Source organism: Salvelinus sp. IW2-2015, linkage group LG7, assembly GCF_002910315.2.
Source record: "Salvelinus sp. IW2-2015 linkage group LG7, ASM291031v2, whole genome shotgun sequence".
Taxonomy (NCBI): Eukaryota; Metazoa; Chordata; class Actinopteri; order Salmoniformes; family Salmonidae; genus Salvelinus; species Salvelinus sp. IW2-2015.
This window is the reverse complement of record NC_036847.1, coordinates 29,480,047-29,496,236: the sequence shown is the minus strand read 5'-3', so window position 1 is coordinate 29,496,236 and position 16,190 is coordinate 29,480,047. Positions and strand designations below refer to the sequence as shown.

Below are 16,190 nucleotides of genomic sequence, written 5' to 3'. Positions count from 1 at the left end.
CATGTTATGGGTAGCTTTCTCGGCAAGGACTAGGGAGTTTTTTAGGATTAAAAAAAACTGAATTCAACTCTTGGAGTTGCCCTTTACCAAGAAGCCATCCCATCCCCACTGTGAATGTTCCCGAAGTGGGGGCGAATTACAGTTTTGACTTAAATCTATTTGAAACATAGGCAAAATCTGAAAATGTCTTGTTAGCGTTTTGTTAGCGAACATTGTACCCTCCTGAACTCATTTAGACTTGCTCATTATGCAAACAAGTTAAACTACTTATTCGACTATTCATTTGGTCTAAAAATGTGTGTGAAAACATCCAATTCACTTTCGACATTTATGGGGGTCAAGGGAGGTCAAGGGATGTGAATACATTATGTAAGACACTGTACACACGCACGCATGCACGCCGACACACACAAGCAACCTCACACTTCACGGTCCTTGGCCGGCTTATGCTAAACTGGACTGTGACCAACACACTTTGGTCAGTGATGGGAGGAAAGGGAAAGGACTGCAAGTGTCACTACACTCCAGACCTGCGTGATCCAACACTCAAACTCCCTCAGGACAGCTGACCTGTTCACTGTTGTGCCCATTGGTTGTGTTACCTACATGATCTGTGAATCCACACACAGCTGTGGGATAATAAAGGCCACACCAATGTGGATAATAAAGGCCCAAACACTGTGGATAATAAAGGGCCCCACATGTGGATATAAAGGCCACATACTGTGGATAATAAAAGGCCGACACTGTGGATAATAAAGGCCACATACTTGTATAATAAAGCCCAAACACTGTGGATAATAAAGCCACATACTGTAGGATAATAATGCCCAAACACTGTGGATAATAAATGGCCACATACTGGATAATAAGTTCAAACACTGTGATAAGTTAAAGCCACCACTGCAGTATTTGACTTTTTAGACTCAATAGTAGAATACACAAGGGGGCAATTCAAATCTGGTTGGTGCATCAGCAGTTTTCTCTTGTTATGTCAGTGACTGATTAGTCAATTAGTCCATGTCAGCTAACATTATTGCAGATTGCTAAGTTAGTTAGCGACCAGATTTTTAAACTTGTGTATCGTGGTTGAATTACCGGCCGGGGGGCCCCCAGTTAGTCTGTTAATCAGTCTCACTTCAGATACTGATCATATGCGTCAATGGCGTGGGTGTTAGCTGGTGCAGGAAGTCAGTGCGCAGGAGAGCAGAGATGGAGGTGACAAGCACTTTACTTCAGGCCAATTATTAAGCTGATCACAGTGGTTAACACTAGGACGAGAGCTGATCACAGGCGTTAACCGCTAGGAGCAGAGCTGATCACAGTGGTTAACACTAGGAGAGAGCTGACACAGTGGTTAAGCAACAAGGAGAGAGCTGATCACAGTGTTTTAACACTAGGAGAGAGCTGATCAACAGTGGCGTTAACACTAGGAGAGCAGCTGATCACAGTGGTTAACACTAGGAGAGAGGCTGATCACAGGGTGAACCTAGGAGAAGCTGATCACGAGTTGGTTAACCACTAGGAGAGAGCTGATCACAGTGGTTAACAACTTAGGAGAGAGCTGATCACAGTGGTTAACACTAGAGAGAGCTGATCCACAGTGCGTTTAAACTAGGAGAGAGCTGATACAGTGTTAACAACAAGGAGAGAGCGATCACAGTGGTTAACATGTCTTCTTCCCTCAGCTCCAACCCTTGTGCAACCGACTGATGGGCAGAGCCCCTGGTCTCACCTGTGTGCTGATCAGCTACAACCAGACTTTCTCCTGCTGCCTGTCTCACCTCATGAAGCTGCAGGCTGACAAACACACCTGCAAAAGGTTAGGAACACACAGCAACACACCACATACTCAGAGGGCTGGGTGATGACCAATGGGTCTGAGCTGGGGTGAATGTGGAAGGTGTGTGTAATTTTCTGTAATTTAGACACACAATCAGATGATTGTTTCCGTAAGTGAGAATAGCTCCATTTTACAGTCCAGCAGCTGTTGCATAAACATTTGGATATGTTGAAATACTGTCTTTGGATGTGTGTGGTAACTCAATCAATCAATCAATTTTATGTTATGATAGCCCTTCGTACACAGCTAATATCTCGAAACAATGCTGTTACAGACACCCAGCCTAAAACCCCAAAACAGCTAGTTAATGCAGGTGTTGAAGGCACGGTGGGCGAGGGAAAAACGCCCTGAACAGGCCAAAACCTAGGAAAGAAACCTAGAGAGAAACCAGGCTTATGAGGGGGTGGCCAGTCCTCTTCTGCTGCTGACCGGGTGGAGATTATAACAGAACATGCCAAGATGTTCAAAAATGTTCATAAGTGGACAAGCATCGTCAAATAATAATCATGATAATTTCAGTTGGCTTTTCATAGGCGATCATCAAGAGTTGAAAACAACAGGTCTGGACAGTGCGGTTCCATAACCGCAGGCAGGAACAGCTTGAAAACTGTGTAATCTAGCAGCAAGGCCAGGCGGCACTGGGAGACAGCAAGGAGTCACCACGGGCGGCAGTCCCGACGGCAGTCCTAGGGCCCGGTCCTCGAGAGAAAGAAAAGAGAGAAGGAGAAAATAGAGAGAGCCAGATTTTTCAAAAATTTCCATAAATACAGCGGATGCTCAATTAAAGAATCAGGAATAAATCTCAGTTGGCTTTTCATAGCCGATCATTAAAGTTGAATAACAGCATGGTCGGGACAGGTTATGGTTCCATACCGCAGGCAGAAACAGTTGAAATGGAATAGCAGCAAGCCAGGCGGACTGGGCAGCAAGGAGTCACCACGGCGGCGGTAGTCCCGACGTAGTTGGTCCTAGGCTCAGGTCTCCGGAGAAAAAGAAGAGAGAAGGAGAAAATTAGAGAGAAGCCAAGATTTTCAAAATGTTCATAAATGACAGCATGGTCAAAGATAAATCAGGAATAAATCTCAGTTGGCTTTTCTAGCCGATCATTAAGAGTTTGAAACAGCAGGTCTGGCGGACAGGTAGGGTGTTCGAACCACAGGCCAGAACAGTTTGAAACTGAATAGCAGCGAAGGCCAGGCCGGACTGGGGACAGCAAGTGTCATTCATGCCGCGTAGTCCTTGATCGTATGGTCCTAGGTGTTCAGGGTCTCAGACGAGAAAGATGAGAAACGAAGAGAATTAGAGAGAAGCATACTTAAAATTCACACAGGAACACGGATAAGACAGGAGAAGTACGCCAGGTACAACTTGACCCTAGCCCCGAACCAACTACTGCAAGGCATAATATGGAGGCTGAGGACAGGAGCGTCAGGAGACACTGTGGCCCCATCGAAGAACCCCGGAACAGGGCCAAATAGGAAGGATATAACCCCACCACTTTGCCAAAAGCACAGCCCCCGCACCACGAGAGGTAATCCTCAACCACCAAGCTACAATCCTGAGACAAGGCCGAAGTTACCCACAAAAGGTCTTCCACCACAGCACAACCAAGGGGGCGCAACCCAGAAGGAAGATCACGTCAGTAACTCAACCCACTCAAAGTGACGCACCCCTCCTAGGACGCATGGAAAGAGCACCAGCAAGCCAGTGACTCAGCCCCTTGTAAAGGGTTAGAGGCAGATGAATCACATGGAGAGAGGGGGAACCGGCCCTGAGAGACAGCAAGGCGGTTCGTTGCTCCAGAGCCTATTCCGTTCACCTTCACACTCCTGGGCCAGGCCTACACTCAATCATATAACCTACTGAAGAGATAAGTCTTCAGTAAAACTTAAAGGTGAGACGAGTCTGGCGTCTCTCACATGGGTAGGCAGACTGTTCCATAAAAATGAGATCTATAGGAGAAAGCCCTGCCTCCGCTGTTTGCTTAGAAAGTATCTAGGACAATTAGGAGGCCTGCGTCTTTGTACCGTAGCGTACGTTATGGTATGTACGCAAGACCAACTCGGAAAGATAGGTAGGAGCAAAGCCAGTAACGCTTTTATAGTTAACAGTAAAACTTGAAATCAGCCCTTGCCCTTAAACAGGAAGCCAGTGTTAGGAAGCTAGCACTGGAGTAATATGATCAAATTTCTTGTTCTAGTCAGGATTGCTAGCAGCCGTATTAGCACTAACTGAAGTTTATTCAGTGCTTTATCCGGGTAGCCGGAAAGTAGCAGCATTGCAGTAGTCTAACTAAAGTAACAAATGCATGGATTAATTTTTCTGCATCATTTTTGGACAGAAAATTTCTATGATTTTAGCAATGTTACGTAGATGGAAAAAAGCTGTCCTTGAAACAGTCTTTATATGTTCGTCAAAAGAGAGATCAGGTCAAGAGTAACGCCGAGGTCCTTCACAGTTTATTTGAGACGACTTACAACCATCAAGATGAATGTCAGATTTACAGAAGATCTCTTTGTTTCTTGGACCTAGAACAAGCATCTCTGTTTTTCCGAGTTTAAAAGTAGGAAAGTTTTCAGCCATCCACTTCCTTATGTCTGAAACACAGGCTTCTAGCGAGGCCAATTTGGGGCTTCACCATGTTTCATTGAAATGTACAGCTGTGTGTCATCCGCATAGCAGTGAAAGTTAACATTATGTTTCGAATAACATCCCCAAGAGGTAAAATATATAGTGAAAACAATAGTGGTCCTAAAACGGAACCTTGAGGAACACCGAAATGTACAGTTGATTTGTGTCAGAGGACAGACCAGTTCACAGAGACAAACTGAATCTTTCCGACAGGTAAGATCTAAACCAGGCCAAGAACTTGTCCGTGTAGACCAATTTGGGTTTCCAGTCTCTCCAAAAGAGTGGTGATCGATGTGTCAAAGGCAGCACTAAGGTCTAGTTAGCCAGAGGACAGATGCAGAGCCTCGGTCTGACGCCATTAAAAGTCATTTACCACCTTACACAAGTGCAGTCTCAGTGCTATGATGGGTCTAAAACCAGACGAAGCATTTCGTATACATTATTTGTCTCAGAAAGCAAGTGAGTTGCTGCGCAAACAGCTTTTTCTAAAATCTTTGAGAGAATGGAAGATTCGATATGGGCCGATAGTTTTTATATTTCCCGGTCAAGTTTGGCTTTTTCAAGAGAGGTTTATCCACTGCCACTTTTAGTGAGTTTGGTACAACATCCGGTGGATAGAGAGCTGTTATTATGTTCAACATAGGAGGGCCAAGCACAGGAAGCAGCTCTCAGCGTTTAGTAGGAATAGGATCCAGTATGCAAGCTTGAAGGTTTAGAGGCCCATGATTATATTTCATCATTGTGTCAAGAGATATAGTACTAAAAACACTTTAAGGTCTCTCCCGATCCCAGGCCCTCGCAGAGCTGTGCAGATCCAGGACAGCTAAGCCCTGGAGGAATTACGCAGATTACAAGAGGATCCGTAAATTGCTTTCTAAATGTCATGATCTTTCCTCAAAGAAGTTCATGAATTTATTACTGCTGAAGTGAAAGCCATCCTCTCTTGGGAATGCTGCTTTTTAGTTAGTTTCGCAACAGTATCAAAAAGAAATTTTTGATGTGTTTCTTATTTTCTCGATTAAGTTGGAAAAGTAGGTGAGCGAGCAGCAGTGAGGGCTCTTCCGTACTGCACGGTACGTCTTTCCAAGCTGATCGGAAGACTTCCAGTTTGGTGTGGCGCCATTTCCGTTTCCAATTTCCTGGAAGCTTGCTTCCAAGCTCGGTATTTTCTGTATACCAGGGAGCTAGTTTCTTATGACAAAGTGTTTTTCGTTTTTTTAGGGGTGCAACTGCATCTAGGGTATTGCGCAAGGTTAATTGGAGTTCCTCAGTTAGGTGGTTAACTGATTTTTGTCCTCTGACGTCCTTGGGTAGGCAGAAGGAGTCCGGAAGGCATCAAGGAATTTTTTGTTGTCTGAGAATTATAGCACGACTTTTTGATGCTCCTTGGTTGGGGTCTGAGCAGATTATTTGTTGCGATTGCAAACGTAATAAAATGGTGGTCCGATAGTCCAGGATTATGTGGAAAAACATTAAGATCTACAACATTTATTCCATGGGACAAAACTAGGTCCAGAGTATGACTGTGGCAGTGAGTAGGTCCAGAGACATGTGGACAAAACCCACTGAGTCGATATGCTCCGAAAGACTTTTGGAGTGGGTCTGTGACTTCTCCATGTGAATATTAAAATCACCAAAAAATTAGAATATGATCTGCTATGACTACAAGGTCTGATAGGAATTCAGGAAACTCAGAGAGGAACGCTGTATATGGCCCAGGAGGCCTGTAAACAGTAGCTATAAAAAGTGATTGAGTAGGCTGCATAGATTTCATGACTAGAAAGCTCAAAAGACGAAAACGCCATTTTTTTTTTGTAAATTGAAATATTGCTATCGATAAATGTTAGCAACACCTCCGCCTTTGCGGGATGCACGGGGGATATGGTCACTAGTGTAACCAGGAGGTGAGGCCTCATTTAACACAGTAATTCATCAGGCTTAAGCCATGTGTTCAGTCAGGCCAATCACATCAAGATTATGATCAGTGATTAGTTCATTGACTATGACTGCCTTTGAAGTGAGGGATCTAACATTAAGTAACCCTATTTTGAGATGTGAGGTATCACGATCTCTTTCAATGATGGCAGGAATGGAGGAGGCTTTATCCTAATAAGATTGCTAAAGGCGAACACCGCCATGTTTAGTTTTGCCAACCTAGGTCGAGGCCAGACACAGTCTCAATGGGTATGGCTGAGTTGACTACACTGACTGTGCTATTGGCAGACTCCACTAAGCTGGCAGGTTGGCTAACAGCCTGCTGCCTGGCCTGCACCCTATTTCATTGTGGGGCTAGAGGAGTTAGAGCCCTGTCTATGTTGGTAGATAAGATGAGAGCACCCCCTCCACTAGGATGGAGTCCGTCACTCCTCAGCCAGGTCAGGCTTGGTCCTGTTTGTGGGTGAGTCCCAGAAAGAGGGCCAATTATCTACAAATTCTATCTTTTGGGAGGGGCAGAAAACAGTTTTCAACCAGCGATTGAGTGCTGAGGACTCTGCGTGTAGAGCTCGTCACTCCCCCTAACTGGAGGGGGCCAGAGACAATTTCTCGATGCCGACACATCTTTCTAGCTGATTTACACGCTGAAGCTATGTTGCACTTGGTGACCTCTGACTGTTTCATCCTAACACGTTGGTGCCGACGTGATAACAAATATCTCTATACCTTCTACACTCGCCAGATTAGCTTTAGCCAGCACCCATCTTTAGATTAGCCTTAACGTCGGGTAGCCCTGCCCCCTGGTAAACAGTGTATGATCGCTGGGTGATTCGCTTTAAGTCTAATACTGCGGGAATGGAGTCGCCAGATGACTAGGGTTTCAATTTGTCAGAGCTAATGGTGGAGCCTTCGGCGTCTCAGACCCCGTAACGGGAGGGTAGAGACAGAGAAAGACTCAGACTCAGACTCCGACTCGCTACATAATGGGGAGAAACCGGTTGAAAGTTTCTGTCGGCTGAATAAGCGACACCGGTTGAGCATTCCTACAGCGTTTCCCTCCAGAAGCCATGAGAAAGTTGTCCGGCTGCGGGACTGTGCGGGGGGATTTTATACTACTATCTGTACTGTACTGGGTGGCACAGACGCTGTTTCTTCCTTTTCCTACACTGAAATTACCCTTGCCTAACGATTGCGTCTGAAGCTGGGCTTGTAGCACAGCTATTCTCGCCGTAAGGCGATCGTTCTCCTGTATATTATGAGACAGCGACTGCAATTAGAAGACATCATGTTTAGTTACTACTTAGCTTCGGCTGTGAAGGTGTTGACGAACCATGTCCAGATAAAGCGTCCGGAGATGAAAAAGTTGAAATGAGGGAAAAAAGTTGCGATGGAAAAAAACTAAAAAATAAACGGTAATTTAAAAACAAAAACAAAACAAAAAACGTAAAGTTGTCAGCTAGCAAAGTAAAGTGGCAGCAAAACGCACAGCAACACAAAACGCCACAGCAACACGTCTGCAGAATTCAACAGAAGTGACGCAATTGTTGTCCAATGATCCAATAACTCTTCCCTTTATCCCGTTTCTCTTCCATCTCTCCCCTACAAGAGTCCCGTCAGTTCCTGCTGTATGCCGTCAGACAGAGATCAGGGAGTGGACATAGACAAACCCCTACTATAACTACATCATCCTCCTTCACGGTGCCAGACATAGACAACGTGACTGTGGTGGCTATGACGCTCTGGAGAACCGGATCTACTGGTCAGATGTTCGAACCCAGACCATCAAGAGAGCCTTCATCAACGGGACCGGAGTGGAGACTGTGGTGTCTGCTGGTAGGAAGGACCACTTTATCTGGGATCAGATTCGGGTTCTTTTCTTTCAGGCGTGTGAGTTTTGTACCTTTACGACTATAAGTTCCAAAGTTCCTGGCAAGCTCAATGAAGAGCAGATGAAGTCTTTGAAAGAAAACAAATACTTCTTGGAATCCACTGGGCAAATTTTAGATCAAGGAATTGTTTATTTAATGTAGTTAGTGTTTAGTTAAATTGCCTGTATGTGTGCTTGTTTTCTTCAGACCTGCCCACACGCCCATGGTCTGGCAGTAGACTGGGTGTCTAGGAAACCTGTTCTGGACCAGCTATGATGTCAATAAGAAACAGATCAACGTGGCCAGACTGGACGGATCCTTTAAGAACCTGTAATCCAGGGCCTTGATAAACCCAACTGTCTGGTCTGCACCCTGTACTGGGGTTAGTGGGACACACACACAACACACACACACACACACACAACAAACACACACACACACACCACACACACAACACAACAACCACACACACACACACACACACACCACCACACACACACACACACACACACACACACACACCACACCACACACACACACACACACACCACACACACACACACACACTAGAGGAGTGGGAATGGAGTTTGGAATAACACAATGACAGCAAAAGAACGTTGATGTTTTCACTGTGATTTCAGTCACGTGACAGTCAAGCCAAGATTAATTGTATAGTAACATGTCATGTGTGTGTTCCTTCTCCAGAAAGCTGTACTGGACCGATGGGACAACATCAGTGTGGCCAACATGGATGCAGCAACCATACGACGCTCTTCACCAATCAGAGGAGCCCATAGGTGAGTGTCGTGTAAACAATGCTGAGAGTATGAAAGAAAGTGAGGGCCAGAGTGACAGAAAATTTGAGAAGAGAGAGGGAGAGGGAGAGGAGAGGGAGAGGAGAGGGAGAGAGAGAGGGAGAGAGAAGAGAGAGAGAGAGAGAGAGGGAGAGAGAGAGAGCGAGTTGACCATGTTCAGTTAGTGGTGTGTCCCTTTTTGTCCCCTCCAGGCCTGTCCATAGACTACGACAGACTGTGTGAAAGAGAGAGATTTTGACTGTGATCGTGTTGTGCTAAATGTAACCTTTCTGTCCCCTCCAGGCCTGTCTGTAGACTACGACAGTGAGCAGCTGTACTGGGTCAGCTCAGGGAACGGCACCATCAGTCGCTGTAAGCTGGATGGCTCAGGCCTGGAGGTCCTGGACGGGGTCAAACCGGGCAAGCTGACCAAGGCCTCTGCTCTGGCCATCATGGGGTAAGGGAGAAACAGACTGTTGTTGTCTGCTTTAGTGTTATCCGTCAACCCACTATTGTGTCTTTAAATACCTGTTCTGTGGACTTTGAGAGATAGTGTGTGTTCAGTTCAATTTGAAAAAGCTTTATTGTCCATTGATACATGAGAAAGAGCATTTTCTTGAAGCATGAGCTTGAGCTGGTTGACACAAAACACCAAAACACCAACGTCTGTGTGTGTGGTGTGTTGTGTGTGTGTGTTGTGTGGGTGTGTGTGTGTGTGTGTGTGTGTGGTGTGTGTGTTGTGTGTGTGTGTGTGGTGTGTGTGTGTGTGTGTGTGTGTGTGTAGGAGACAAGCTGTGGTGGGCCGACCAGGGGACAGACCAGATAGGGACCTGTGATAAGAGTGACCGGGGGAACTGGAAGGTGCACTACGAACAACACTTCTCCCATGACGCACATGAAGATCTACAACGAGAGCATGCAGACGGTACAGGTAGGATATCACTGACCATGTCACACTGAGCATGCAGACTGGTACAGGTAGGATATCACTGACCATGTCACACTGAGCATGCAGACTGGTACAGGTAGGATATCACTGACCATGTCACACTGAGCCATGCAGACTGTACAGGGGATATCACTGACCATGTCACACTGAGCATGCAGACCGGTACAGGTAGGATATCACTGACCATGTCACACTGAGCATGCAGACTGGTACAGGTAGATTATCACTGACCATGTCCACCTGAGCATGCAGGACTGGTACAGGTAGGATATCAGCTGACCATGTCACACTGAGCATGCAGACCGGTAAACAGTAGGATATCACTGACCATGTCACACTGAGCATGCAGACCGGTACAGTAGATACCTGACCATGTCACTGGGCATGCGACTGGTACAGGTAGGATATCACTGACCATGTCACACTGAGCATGCAGACCGGTACAGGTAGATATCACTGACCATGTCACACTGAGCATGCAGACCGGTACAGGTAGGAATATCACTGACCATGTCACACTGAGCATGCAGACTGGTACAGGTAGGATATCACTGACCATGTCACACTGAGCATGCAGACTGGTAACAGGTAGGATATCCTGACCATGTTCACGACTGAGCTGCAGACGGGTACAGGTAGGATTATCACTGAACATGGTCACACTGAGGCATGCGATGACAGTGTACACTGCCATGTACATGACATGCAAGGTACTAGGATATCACTGACCCATGTCACCACTGAGCATGACAGACTGGTACAGGTAGGATATCCTGACCATGTCACACTGGCATGCAGACCGGTTACAGGTAGGATATCACGACCATGTTTCACACTGGAACTGCAGACTGTTACGGTAGATATCACTGGACCACTGTCACACTTGAGCATGCGGACCGGTTAACAGGTAGGAGTATCACTGGACCATGTCACACTACATGCAGACCGTAAGTGGTCACGAACAGTACCCGGCATGCAAGGTACAGGTAGTATCACTGACCATGTCACACTGAGCTGGCAGACTGGTAACAGTTAGATATCCACCTGACCAGTGTCACACCTGAGCATGCAGACATGGTACAGGTAGGATATCACCTGCCATGGTCACACTGAGCATGCAAGACTGTACAGGTTAGGATATCAGTGACCATGTCACACTACCAAACCGTAACAGGTACAACTCGTGTGTGTGTGTGTGTGTGTGTGTGTGTGTGTGTGTGTGTGTGTGTGTGTGTGTGTGTGTGTGTGTGTCCCACTAACCCCAGTACAGGGTGCAGGACCAGACAGTTGGGTTTATCAAGGCCCTGGATTACAGCGTTCTTAAAGGATCCGTCCAGTCTGGCCACGTTGATCTGTTTCTTATTGACATCATAGCTGGTCCAGAACAGGTTCCTAGACACCCAGTCTACTGCCAGACCATGGGCGTTGGGCAGGTCTGAAGAAAACAAGCACACATACAGGCAATTTTAACTAAACCACTAACTACATTAAATAAACAAATTCCTTGATCTAAAATTTGCCCAGTGGATTCCAAAGCAGTATTTGTTTTCTTTCAAAGACTTCATCTGCTCTTCATTGAGCTTGCCAGGAACTTTGGAACTTATAGTCGTAAAGGTACAAAACTCACACGCCTGAAAGAAAAGAACCCGAATCTGATCCCAAGATAAAGTGGTCTTCCTACCAGCAGACACCACAGTCTCCACTCCGGTCCCGTTGATGAAGGCTCTCTTGATGGTCTGGGTTCGAACATCTGACCAGTAGATCCGGTTCTCCAGAGCGTCATAGTCCACCACAGTCACGTTGTCTATGTCTGGCACCGTGAAGGAGATGATGTAGTTATAGTAGGGGTTGTCTATGTCCACTCCCCTGATCTCTGTCTGACGGGCATACAGCAGGAACTGACGGGACTCTTGTAGGGGAGAGAATGGAAGAGACAAGGGATAAAGGGGAAGAGTTACCATCAACACATTACAAAGACAGTATTTCAACATATCCAAATGTTATGCAACAGCTGCTGGACTAAAATGGAGCTATTCTCATTAGGAAGACAATCATCTGATTGTGTGTCTAAATTACAGAAAATTACACACACATTCCACATTCAGACCCAGCTCAGACCCATTGGTCATCACCGAGCCCTCTGAGTATGTGTGTGTGTGTGTTGCTGTGTGTTCCTACCTTTGCAGGTGTGTTTGTCAGCCTGCAGCTTCATGAGGTGAGGACAGGCACAGGAGAAAGTCTGGTTGTAGCTGATCAGACACAGGTGAGAACAGGGGCTCTGCCCATCAGCGGTTGCACAAGGGTTAGGAGCTGAGGGGAAGAAGACATGTTAACCACTGTGATCAGCTCTCTCCTAGAGGAGTGAGTAGACGAGATGAGAGGAGCAGAGAGAGAGTGAGAGACGCAGAGAAGCTAAGACGGAGAGAGTAGAGAGAGAGAGAGAGAGAGACGATGAGGGAGACGATAGGTAGAGCAGAGAGGACAGAGATACTTTTTTTTGTCTTTGCTTTATATGATAGCATCCTCATCACCTACAATTCGCACTATCTATAAATACAGGTCCCTCAGATGAGAGTCAACTCACGCCAATTTCAAACGCAGATTAAGCCACAAAAGACCCCATGGAAGGTTTTCCAATTTGCTTGCAAAGAAGGGCCACACGCAGCAGCTGTTGGGTACTTACGCCTCCGGCTCCTAATGTTTTGGTTCTCACATTACATTGAGGCGATGAGGTGTCCGAGGAAGCGTTATAACTCCTAACACTGTACCCACCTTTGCATTGCTTAAAATAATCTCTCACGCGCGGTACGCTGTTTAACCCAATACCTCATTAGACCCAGGATAGGAGGAAGATCACTATCCAGTGACTAGTCAACAATGTAGGGCCAATGGCGCCCTCGAAATTTAATCCAGCAGCTCTTACCTCTCAGGGCCGCAGTTCATGACTAACAGTGAGAAAAACTGAGGCACTCCGGATCACACCGAATTTCACACCACTTTATAGTTTACTGGTCAGTCCCTCACTTGGCGCTCCTCCAGGAATCTCTCAGCAGCCTACAAGACACGAATAATGCCTTTAACAGCTTAATTGACAGAGAAAAAGAAGAGCGGATACGTCGTTTCTGTGTTGTGCAAATAGAATGCTAAATCTATTTCGAGGTTTCCAACCTCCATACATGCATCCCCGCTTTTGCAACAATCACCAGCCCTCAACCAAGTCACATATACTAGCCGACAAAACGAGTTTCAAGGCCAAAACAATTAACTTCATGTTCCTTGTCCTGAAGTACGCTAAAGTTGTGTAAACTTCGTTTTCGGCTGCGCTACAATCCCAATACAGTTGCCTCTGCAACGACGTAGTGCGTCCGACTGAGAGCGGTACCATTCAAGGAGGCTTGATTGTGGAAGAACTATGCTCCATATTTGGTCATACTGCCATAGCTCGAGCGATCGGCCTGCATCAATCACGTTAATGGGTAGATCGCGCTTATAGCATGCTCCCACACTCGGCCCCTCTGCGTACTAAGTGTGGCTTGGTTGTCTTTTTTAATTAAGAGGATTGATAGAAAAAACTGAATCAGCATCTGGGGCCTCGGCACCTACCTAAAGAAGACAGTGAATGTTCCCGGCAGAGTAAAATATCAGGAGAGGTAGGAGCCGCACGTTGTACTGTAAGGCTCAGGGCTCTTTTTCCAGCTTCAGTACTTTAGGAAACTAGCTCTGCTCATTTGAAACTAAGGCAAAAGTGCTGACCAACCATCCTGTTTAATTTGTCTACAGCCGATGCCTTTTCGTTAAGCGGCAGGCGGTGTGCATCGATTGCTTGGCTCTCGCTCGACTCATTTAGACTTTGCCAGATCCGAACATCGCAAACGGTGATGGTTTAAAACATACGGAGTGGCTAAGCTGCTATCTAAATTAGTAAAGAAAGCATTGTCTGAGATGCAAAGACATATATTTATCACTACGCTGACAGCTCTTATGGGGTGAAAGGGAATCGTTGGTCGGCTCACTCAGGGATGTGAAGTGCACCTAAGTTCACTACCTATAGAAGCGCACCTCGTCTGTTCACAACCAACTTGTCACCGGATTGCACCGAGCCCGGGAACACTGATCACACACAAGCAACCACGCTCACATCGCCTCACGGCTGCCTCTTACTTGCCGCTCAGGCGCTCAGTCGATAGGACTTTGGTGCAGACCACACTTCGTGAGAATGAAGTCCACCCGCTGTGGGCAGATGCAGGAGTGCGAGAGGCGAGCCATAGATCCGGTGGGGCAGAGTGGTTTCACCTAATGGACAGTTGAGGACAAGCTCCAGTTTATTCTTAAGTTGGACTAACGTCAACCACAGACCTGTCTGGACCATCCCACCGCGACACACATCCATCTCGCCACCCTTCACGCTACGCAAGCTCGACTTTCGAACTTGTTGTCCCATGTGTTGTGTTACCTACATGATCCTGTGAATCACACACACTGTGGATAATAAAGGCCACACAACTGTGGATAATAAAGCCCAAACACTGTGGGATAATAAAAGGCACACACTGTGGATAATAAAGGCCACACACCCTGTGTGTGGTATTAAAATATTATTGCAAGTGCGCATGGCTCACCTTGCATATAAACTATTGTTATGTTTATTGACTTTTTTAGATCTTCATATAGTCATGAATAATTTCACCTCAGTATAACGTTGTGTGCATATTCCATCTCACTTCGAATATACTCTTGGTTTTAGATTGTAATCTCATTCTATATAGACAAGTATCTTTTCGCCATTGTTTCGGCTTATTGTTTATGGGTCGCATGTGTAGTTGGTATCAAGCGATCATATTTTAAGTCCATGTCAGCTAACATGTCATACTGTTCGAGAGATTGGCCTTCTAAGAGCACCTTAGTTTGTTAAGTTCCGGGCGCATGTGTGACAATTTATTATAAAGTCTCTTTGGTATAATCTTGAGAATCAGAGAATTACGCAATGTAGCACCCACATAGGACGCACACAGTTGTGGCGCCCCTGTGACTAGGGGCAAACTCAGTCACTAAACCAGCCATTCTAAATCCTCTTGCCGTTGCATATCTCGCCCATGGTCTCAGCTCACGCAATAACTGTATCCAGAGATGCTGACTCAATCGCGGTGGCGCGTGTAGCTGGTGCCCAATGTGGAAGTCAGCGCCGCACGCAGCAGAGGAAAGCAGAGATGCACGGGCACAAAGAGGCAAATTTTATTGTTACCTGCCTAGTGGATGACGAGAGCTGTATAACCGTTGTCAGAATTATATAGAAAGCTGAAAATCGACCAAAGTTGGTTAATGTCACTGAGGGCTATGTAGAGTCTGATCACGACACGTGCGCTCAATCAACTGTTGACGTTCAGAAGAGAGCATAGCCTTCACGACTCCATACTGCTCATGTTCGTGTGTTGACACCACTAGGAGAGAGCTGATCACAAGTGGTTAAACACATGATCTATTCTTCCGCAAAAAGTAACGTGGAGAAAGAGCCGTCTGGAGGTCAACACGATGTGTGGTAACCAACGTTCTTGGTGAAGAGATGTAGTCACTGAATCACAGTAGAGATTAACACTCTATGTGTGACGCAAGAAGTCAGAGGATCAACAGTTAAGGTGCTCTTAGCACAGGGGTTAAATCTTAGAGGTACAGAGAGAGTCGATACAGTGTTGATAGCAACTAACTAGGGGTATGATGAGCCTGATGTGATCAGACAATGTGGTTAACACTAGGGAGACTGATCACCGAAGATGGCTTAACACAGGAGAGCACGCTGATCAAGTAGGTACTACACACTGAGAGAGGAGACTGATGACACAAGTATGGGATTAAACGCACGTACGGGAGCGAGCTGATCACAGTGGTTAACACTCAGGCCAAAGATAGATCGCCTGATTGTCTACAGGTTGTCTGGATTTCTCAATCAAGGACCATTAGGGTAAAGAAGGACGCTGCACTAACGTGGTGGAGCGCACTAGGAGAGAGCTGATCACAGTGGTTACACTAGGAGAGAGAGCTGATCACAGTGGTCATAACACTAGGAGAGAGCTGATCAACGTGTTAATAGGTAGGAGCTAGAGCTCACTTCCGGACCAGTGGTTAACACACTAGGAGAGAGCTGATCACAGTGGTTAAGCATGTCTTCTTTCCCT

The 16,190-nt window shown here is 46.2% G+C and overlaps 1 protein-coding gene across 1 annotated transcript in view; it reads right to left on the bottom strand.

Annotated features, from left to right (window-relative positions):
• The window catches only part of LOC111966124 (low-density lipoprotein receptor-related protein 1-like), a 281,628-nt gene that overhangs the window by 86,289 nt on the left and 179,149 nt on the right, over positions 1-16,190 (bottom strand). Inside the window, 5 exon segments of the mRNA XM_070444337.1 lie at positions 1,736-1,813; positions 10,750-10,807; positions 11,289-11,455; positions 11,702-11,929; positions 12,199-12,330. Coding sequence (XP_070300438.1) covers positions 1,736-1,813; positions 10,750-10,807; positions 11,289-11,455; positions 11,702-11,929; positions 12,199-12,330 — 663 coding nt within the window.